This window comes from Arachis ipaensis, chromosome B8 (genome assembly GCF_059453495.1).
Source record: "Arachis ipaensis isolate K30076 ecotype BB chromosome B8, ASM5945349v1, whole genome shotgun sequence".
NCBI lineage: Eukaryota > Viridiplantae > Streptophyta > Magnoliopsida > Fabales > Fabaceae > Arachis > Arachis ipaensis.
In genome coordinates, this window is record NC_142443.1 from 13,451,401 (window position 1) to 13,460,677 (window position 9,277).

General features: G+C 34.5%; 1 protein-coding gene across 3 annotated transcripts; it reads left to right on the forward strand.

Annotated features, from left to right (window-relative positions):
• The first annotated feature begins 2,322 nt into the window (after positions 1–2,322).
• LOC107613747 (co-chaperone protein p23-2) lies at positions 2,323–9,277 on the forward strand. 3 transcript variants are annotated; one of them, XM_016315871.3, is made up of 7 exons: positions 2,323–2,876; positions 4,309–4,417; positions 4,876–5,059; positions 5,746–5,905; positions 7,522–7,550; positions 7,656–7,704; positions 8,463–9,277. In XM_016315871.3, the coding sequence occupies exons 2-7, from the start codon at positions 4,413–4,415 to the stop codon at positions 8,492–8,494; spliced, it is 459 nt and encodes a 152-aa protein (XP_016171357.1). In that variant the 5' UTR covers positions 2,323–2,876; positions 4,309–4,412; the 3' UTR covers positions 8,495–9,277. The 3 variants fall into 3 exon arrangements, with proteins under 3 accessions (XP_016171357.1, XP_088353422.1, XP_088353423.1); XM_088497296.1 differs by having other exon boundaries at positions 2,338–2,796; XM_088497297.1 differs by lacking the exons at positions 2,323–2,876; positions 4,309–4,417 and adding an exon at positions 4,438–4,613 and having other exon boundaries at positions 8,463–8,719.

Here is a 9,277-nt window from a genome sequence, read left to right on the forward strand (position 1 = left end):
TAGCCGTGCGGTAGCTGTGCCTGGTATTTTTCATCCGAGACGAGAAATCCGACAGTTGATTAGCCGTACAGAAATCGTAGCTGGACCATTTTCACTGAGAAGACGGATGGTAGCCATTGACAACAGTGATCCACCAACATACAGCTTGCCATGGAAGGGAGCACGCATGATTGGATGAAGACAATAGGAAAGCAGAGGTTCAGAAGCAACAAAGCATCTCCAAACGCTTATCTGAAATTCCCACCAATGAATTACATAAGTATCTTTATTTTAATTTACGTTTTATTTACCTTTCAATTATCAAAACTCATAACCAATTGAATTTGCCTGACTAAGATTTACAGGATGACTATAGCTTGCTTCAAGCCGGCAATCTTCGTAGGATCGACTCTTACTCGCGTAAGGTTTTATTACTTGGACGACCCAGTGCACTTGTTGGTTAGTTGTGGCTGCAGGGAGTTTTTGTGCGAGTTGCATGTCCTCTCTCGCATTGCTGTCCTCCATCATACCGTGCCTTCGCCCTCGTACCACTGTCTTCTATGGCGTCGTCCCATCCACCACCGTCATTTTTCTTCTTCTTATTTGATTTGGATGTTTTTTTTTTCTATGTAATTTAGATATTTTTTCGATATAATTAATTTTTTTTGTCTATTGTGGATATTTAAAAAAAAAACAAATTTCTGATTACAAAAAAAAGAAATATCTACAATTCTTTAAAAATTAATTTAATATAATTTAGATATTTTTTCATGTAATTTAATTTAGATATTTTTTTGGTATATTACGAATAATTTTTTGTTTCTTAATAAAAAATAGAATAATTATACAAATCAGTCCCTAAGAATTTTAAAAGTGGATATTTTAGTCCTATAAAAATTAATACACAGATCAATCCCCAAAGTTTTACTCTGGCAAACAAATCAGTCTCTAATTCATTTTTCGGTAGAGTAATTATCCAAATCAGTCCCAAAAAATTTTAAAACAGACATTTTAGTCCCCAAAAAAATTAATATACAGATTAATCCCTAACGTTTTTCTTCGTAGACATAATAGTCCTTCATCCAAAATAAAATAAAATTATTATTCTTATTAATTATACAATAATACTGTACCATAAGTTTTTTGTATTTTTTGGACAAAAATAATAATAAATTTATTTATTAGATTCTTATGTATGTATTTCTAATATATATATATATATATATATATATATATATATATATATATATATATATATATATATATATATATATATATATATATATATATATAATCACTCAATAATAATAATAATAATAATAATAATAATAATAATAATAATAATATTTAATAAAATTATTAGAGATTATTCTACAAAAAATTTAAGATTAAAATTATTTGATATTTTTGTATTTAATATAATCAAAAGATGTCCTACTTTAAAAATTACGTTCGTATTAAAAGAAAATATTTTAATTTGAATTTCAAAGTATCATTATTCATCTTACTTGTTTCTAATAAAAAGAGTGTATTAATATGATAGTATCATCCTCCAAGTGCACAAAACTAAGTTAATAATGATATTTTGAAATTCAAATTAAAACATTTTTTTTAATACAAACATGTTTTTTTTTAAAGTAAGACATCTTTTAATTATATAAATACAAAAATATCAAATAGTTTTAATCTTAAATTTTTTGTAGAATATTCTCTAATAATTTTATTGATTATTATTATTGAGTGACTATGTGTATATTTAAAATCTTAAAATTGATCTGTATATTAATTTTTTTAAAAAATTAAAATATTTAATTTTAAAATTTTTAAAGATTGATTTAAATAATTATTCTAAAATATATATTATGTATATTTAATAATGGATTTTGAAGTGCAACCCAAATAAAAATTGGCTGAAGTTGAATAATGCACCTGGCTGGCTGGCTTACCTAACGGAGTTACGACTTACGAGTTACGAAGAGAAAGAGAAACCAAGGTCCAACCGAAGCCGACTCGACCTTGCTTTTTGACGTCACACACAACGAATTATGATAATAATAATATTCCATTTTTGTCACTTCTTCCTTCTTTCTCTGTCTCCAATACACCCACTCCCATTTTCTCTGTTTCGCTCAAGGTTCTGAAAACCGGTTTGGACTGGCCGGTCGAACCACTTGAACCGTGAACCGTTGAAGAAAACAACTCGGACAAACGTTAAAACTGTAAATTTCAAAAACCGAAATTGAACCGGTGAACCGGCCGAGAACCGGTCGGTCGAACCGAACCGTGACCCGGCCGGTTTTTTGAATGGGGGAATGAAACGTCGCCGTTTCAGCTGCTGCAGTTAGCCCTAACTCCATTATCGATGCCCAGATCTAAATTCCACTCCAGAACGCCTCTGCTTCTCTCACACTCAATCTCCATCCTCTGCACTTAGCCCTAGCTCCTGGCCGTTCCCTTACCTCCGTCCAGCCACCGCCTCGTGCCGCCGCCGTCGTTCCTTCCAACAGCCACCGTCTGCTCGCTCACCTTCCCTCCATCACGCAGCAGCCATCGATATCAACCTTCCCTTCCATTGCGCAGAAATCGCAACCTTCCTCCGTCGCGCAGCCACGCCGCCGCCGGTACTATCTCTGTTCTCCGCAACCACTGTCCCAGTTCGAAGCCCGTTCGAAGGTACTCCACCACTGTCTTGGTCACTCGGTGTCTCTATCTCCCATCGCGCAGCCATCGCAACCTTCCTCCGTCGCGCAGCCACGCCGCCGCCGGCACTATCTCTGTTCTCCGCAACCACTGTCCCAGTTCGAAGCCCGTTCGAAGGTACTCCACCACTGTCTTGGTCACTCGGTGTCTCTATCTCCCTTTTGCATGCTCTGTTGAAGGCTTCTTCTAGCTTCTAGGTAAATTTTTATTAACTATGATTGAACCATTGTTAATGTTTGATTCTGCGAAGCTCTGTGAACTGTGAAGTCGCTGAATTGTGAACTGAATTGCTGATTTACTGAAGCTTCTAGCTCTGTGAAGTCTTTGATTTACTGATTTATTGAATAATTGTTTGATTCTTTTAGCTTCTAGTTCTAGGTAATTTTTTTTATTAACTATGTGATTTACTGATTGTTTATTGCTCTATGAAGTGTGAACTGTGAAGTGTGAATTGATTCAACTGAAGTTATTGAACTGAACTGTGAAGTTTGTTGAATAATTGTGAATAATTATTGTTAGTTAAGCTGTGAAGTGTGAACTACTGAAGTCACTGAAGTGTGAACTGGTTTATGGATTTATTGAATAATTGTTTGATTCTTCTAGCTTCTAGTTCTGGGTAATTTTTTTGTTAACTATGTGATTTACTGATTTTTTATTGCTCTATGAAGTGTGAACTGATTCAACTGAAGTTACTGAATTGAACTGTGAACTTTGTTGAATAATTGTGAATAATTATTGTTAGTTAAGCTGTGAAGTATGAACTACTGAAGTCACTGAAGTGTGAACTGTTTTACTGATTTATTGAATAATTGTTTGATTCTTCTAGCTTCTAGTTCTAGGTAATTTTCTTATTAACTATGTGATTTACTGATTTTTTATTTCTCTGTGAAGTGTGAACTGATTCAACTGAAGTTACTAAACTGAAGTGTGAACTTTGTTGAATAATTGTGAATAATTATTGTTAGTTAAGTTGTGAAGTGTGAACTTCTGAAGTCATTGAACTGTGAACTGATTTACTGATTTACTGAAGCTTCTAGCTCTGTGAAGTCTCTGATTTACTGATTTATTGAATAATTGTTTGATGCTTCTAGCTTTTAGCTCTAGGTAATTTTTTTTATTAACTATGTGATTTATTGATTTTTTATTGCTCTGTGAAGTGTGAACTGTGAAGTGTGAACTGATTCAACTGAAGTTACTGAACTGAACTGTGAACTTTGTTGAATAATTGTGAATAATTATTGTTAGTTAAGCTGTGAAGTGTGAACTACTGAATTTTGTTGTTTGTTGAGTAATTGTGAATAATTTTGAATAATTTTGGATGTTGTTTGTTATGATCTTGAGATTATTGGGTTGGAGTGGGTTGTTGTGATATTGTAATTGGCAAAAACCATTATTGGATTGCTGGTAATGTTTAGGTATGGATGAGAGTATCAACCAAGAACCATTATTGTAATTGGATGAGATCATAACATCCTAGTTTATGTAGTATTTTTAATTTGGATTATATTTTAAGGTTTATATTAGACTATAATTATGTTTTAATGTTTTTATTTATATTTTATTTATTATTTTATTATAAAACGGTTTTTCGGTTTAATCACGGTCGAACCGGTTGAACCTATGAACCAGTGAACCAGTAACTAGAGCGGTTCGATGACCGGTTCGCTTCTCAGAACCTTGGTTTCGCTCACTCTCTCTCTCTCTCTATCACATTCTTCTCTCAACAACACCAAATGAGGTACTTCTAACTTCCCCCTCTTTCATTTTTTCCACTTTCTGCTCCTCTGCCTGAATCTCATATCACTATTTTTCTTGTTCTTCCTAATATTTTTAACTTTTAGTGAGAAAAAAAAAAGTAGAGCTATGTTCAATCCCGGTTATGCTTATTGGACTCATGAGGGTTTTTTCAATGCCCCCATTGTAGTTATTGTTGTGTATGACTATGTTTTATTGTTTATTTATCATAAACATAATTTCTTTAGACTTTGTAATGTTGTTGCCCCATTCTTTTTATTTGTAAGAATTAAAAAAAATCAATTGAAAAAAAAAAGAATTTAGGAATGTTATAAACCTATTCTTTGTTGTCAAGAATTTGATTTGTTCAACCATATAAAAGAAAAGAAACCATAGATGCATATGGTATGATTTTGATTTAGCAATTGAAAAAAGTGATTTGTGTTTTGTGTTTGTATTCAGTCGCCATCCTGAAGTACTGTGGGCACAGCGTTCTGACAAGGTTTATCTGACTGTGGCACTGCCTGATGCAAAGGATGTCTCTGTCAAGTGTGAGCCTCATGGTTTATTTACTTTCTCTGCTTCTGGTGCTCAAGGTGAATCTTACAGCTTCACTTTAGAGCTTTATGGCCCCATTGCACCTGAGGTGAGCTCTTAACTTCTTGTGTTGCATGCTTTGTGTTTATCTAAGTATTAGCACAATGCAGAGATTTAAGGATGGCTATTCTTCACTTGCATTTCGAATAACGATTATCCGGGACCTCTGTATATATATAGATATCTCTGAGTTTAACAGACGGGTAAAACTTTTTTAAAATCAAGTGCTGCCAGGTAGATTAAAGTGATTTCTCTATAAGATAGTCGGCGCGGAAGTTAACTGTTTTAGTCTATGCTGTAGCACATGATTGAATGTCTGTATAAAAATATTTATATTAATAGTATGTAGAATTTACTTTTCAATGAGATGCGGTGTTGCATACTCCTTTTACACTTTCGAACAGATGTATTTGTTAGCTTCTTTAACCCTATGGATTGTTTTAGATTGATCTTGTTATTTCAATTAGGAGAACTTGAGATACATGTTGTATAAAAGGGCAGCCAGGTACACAAGCATCCCGCGTTAACTCAGGGTCCAGGGAAGGGCTGTATCCACGGCTTGAACCTGTGACCTTGAGGTCACCAAAGGGTGTCGTTTTGGTGTTTAGGGTTGCAACACATTATATGCTGCTTTTATGGAAACAATAATGCTTTTTGTATTATTCTTTAAATAATATCAAGCTTTTGAAAATTTGAATGGTTTTAGCTTAAAATTTGTTGTGGTGCGGTGTGCAGCGTTGCAGAACTAAAGCTGGTTTAAGAAACATACTATGCTATGTTCAGAAAGCAGAGAAAGGTTGGTGGAAGAGGCTACTGAAGTCAGAAGAAAAACCTGCTCCATACCTGAAGGTTGATTGGCACAGATGGTGTGATGAAGATGATGAAGAGTCAACTTGTAAGATTGCGTAACTTGCCCTAGATGCTAGATTTATCTGATTGGCATTTACTCGGTGTTTTAGCTCTAAATCAAAACACGAGAAGAGTTTACATACTCTTGTTTATGCATCTGTTTATCGTCAACTTGATTCTAACTTTATAATAATTCATACTCTTTGCAATTTTCTCCAAGGTTTTAATTTAAGAAAGCTTTTTTTTTTAAACAAAAATTCCTTCGCACTGGTAACGCGGAAGATCCTAAGTTTTGTGAAATTGTGATAGATTTGTTTTCATCTTGACACATTTGGTTAGAATATTATTTCTTCTTGCTTTTATTGTTCCATTACTTTGCATGTTCAATTCATTTTAGGCATCTAAAAACTTGTCCAACTATTTCTCTTGATTATGAAAAGATGTTTGCAAAGAAGGTTTCCTAATTACTCTCTTAGGGTGTGTGTGGTTCAAGTATTACTTTATTACTCAGATTCCTTTCCCATGGGAATCAAATATACCCAGTGGAAAGGTGGGAATTGAAATGATGGTATTTTGATTCCCTGGAATCAAACTTGCTTAGGAATATCTTTTCAAACTTTGAACCAAACATGGGAATACGATATTCCCATCTTAAAATTCCTAGGAATTATTTATAATTCCCCCAATCACACACACCCTTGGTTGCTTCATCTGTTTATTGTTGTTGTGCCGCTTCATAGGCGTTTAGACTTCGACTAATATAGGACAGCAAAAAGGCTTGGTATTTCATGGCTTAGATTTAGGCTTGCATTGTGACGTAACCAAGGGTAGCAAACTGAGTTAAGTGGGGTTATTGTTATATTTGTGCAAGTATGGTCTGAACTCTACAATTACAAAATGGGCTCGAAGCTTTACATGTTCAAATAAAGCCAAAATATGACATATATACTACCATAACTGGATTAAGAGTAGCTGAGTCCAGAATTAAAACTGAATCCATCTACATCTGGTTCTACTAATCCCATAGGGTTAAACGCTTAAACCTGTTATTATATAGTAAACCTGGAAACAGCAGAAACTTGCTTAGCCAAACATATTGAAATTCTTAGAAAAATATTGCTCATGTAACCATCTATTAGGCACTTCCTTCAGCAATGAACATGATAACATTAGTTATTTAATTTTGGAGATTGGTGCATTAATATTGGCCTCACTACCTTGTACTGTTTAATATTGAATGCTGTCTATGGTAACTGGTAAGTAGTACCTATATAAGAATCGATCCCCATCAAAACCCTTTCAAAAGTTTAGTACTTCTTTAATGTCTCCTTCTAACGTAAGTTATCACTTCACTTGCTGTACGATCCCTTGCCTTGTACAAAAAGCACTTTGGTTGGTTGAGTAGGTACCTTTTGCACTTTAGAGGTCTTTGGACGGCAGAATACCTAAAAAAGATAGAGTCTAAGGATGGCTACCCCGGGGGCACCGCTCTGATAATCTGAACATTCCCCTGATCCTGATTATTGACTCTCATGTCAGATGGCTTAGACAACTATGTTTTCATCTTTTCGTTTGGTCCTTGATGTTTTCATTTAAGTTGAGTACTTATTGTAGTGGTTACCTCCGCGCTTGCCTAATTGAGCTTTTCTTGAATTTTTGCAGCTGATTTGGCATCTGATGATGATACTCGAGTAAGCTTTCTCTTTCTCTACTTGTCAATTTTAATATTAAGCAATATAGGTCAAGAAACTTTCTGGTGTCTAATCTTATTTGTTGAATCTTGTTTTTTTTCGCAGTTTGTTGGTCAGGACGAGGGAAGCAGTGATGAGGATGAAGGAATGTTGTGTAAGTGATCTACTTGACCACTTGTATTTTTACTTCGGTCAAAATGATGCTTTTGATTGCATGCTGAAATGATGCTTGTTGGTAAGGTTGACATGTGTCTACAGCTATGCATTGTTTCTTTACCTTTCACCTTTCTGCATTCTGGTACATGTTTAATAATGCAACATGCATGACTTCTGCTTCATCTCTATTGTTTGTTCAATATATAAAAGAAATTGTAGTCTTCCCCCACAGTTGACAATTTTTTTTCATTTTTTTAAGTATTTTCTCTTTTGTTTTCTTTGAGAGTGAACCTTAGCCAAACTCGAAGTTACTATTAGCTTCTGACCAGATGTTGCAAGCTCAAATCATGAAAATAGCCTCAGGTTATGGGGGTAAGGTTGCATACATCTGCCTTCCCTTGACCTAATTAGGTTAGTTCCTCATGGAATGTGTTTCCCTTTGTATCATTGTTCTAGGAAATGATCTCATCATCAAACCATATTCTTTGTTTCCATTCTGCCCTTCATTTGCTATTTTATGTGTTTATCGATACATTTATTGTGTAAAAAAAAAAAAATTTCTCGGTGCTCAAATCGAATTGATTTTTCTTTAATGACCATTATGGTCGTGGGTGTCAAAGTTTGTTACTTTTGCTAATATGGTAATACATAATTAGATATATGTTTAAAACTTTCTTAAACAAACACCGTGAACACAAATTAAATTAATTTTATATTCCCATGTTAATAGCTGACACAATTGAAAATTATTTACAGATCTCCCGGACTTGGAAAAGGCTAGGGGATAGCAACTCTGACTGTTCTCTAACATGGATTTACGGAAACATCTTGGAGATGGAGTCTACCTAGATAGGTAAATCTGGGAGTAGTAGTCTAATATGGTTGTCTTTTTTGTATATATTATCCTAAGTAAAGCTCTAAAAACTTAGAGAACCTTTGATCTTTTATGACATTTTGGCACCATTTCTGGTATCTAACTAGGCTTCTCTCACGCCCTTGCTGATTTCACAAAATGCGCCACATAATCTAACTTTTCTTCTTCTTTAACAAAATTCGGTGAATTATACCAAAATCATATCAACTCTAGGAATCTTAAGGCTGGAATCCTTTACTACACCCCATTCAACTTTGAAACTTGTTAAGATTTCATGGTTCCATTCGGCATGGCATGGTGTATTTGGCCCTTTCCTCTGAACTGACTCCTTCTCCGCCTTGAACCTGTCAACTGGGAAAGAGCGTTGGCGATAAGGGTGGTGGTAAGTGGTAACTACATATGGGATAGCTAACTAATGTCAACTTTATTGCCATGATCCACTCAGTCTCCCAAGGTAACTAGATATGAGATAGCTGATGCCATAGAACTTCAGCTCCAAGGTATGGCCTCTTTGGTAGTGTTGTATGAGTTGTAATAAGTGTAATTTGGTGATGTTAGAGAGGATTGCAGGGTGTTGATTCGGGGTGCACCTACAATTAATGGGTGTATAAGTGTCTTAATGACATTTCAACCATTGATATTAGAATAATAGTTAAGAGTAAAGTGATGTGTGGTGCATTTTATTTCATTTGCTAAA

Coding starts and splice junctions, on each gene's coding strand:
- LOC107613747 (XM_088497297.1), top strand. CDS start 4,543: ATGTTCAATCCCGGTTATGCTTATTGGACTCATGAGGGTTTTTTCAAT. Junction 5,906..7,521: donor AGATGATGAAGAGTCAACTT/GTAAGATTGCGT, acceptor GAATTTTTGCAG/CTGATTTGGCATCTGATGAT. Junction 7,705..8,462: donor TGAGGATGAAGGAATGTTGT/GTAAGTGATCTA, acceptor AATTATTTACAG/ATCTCCCGGACTTGGAAAAG.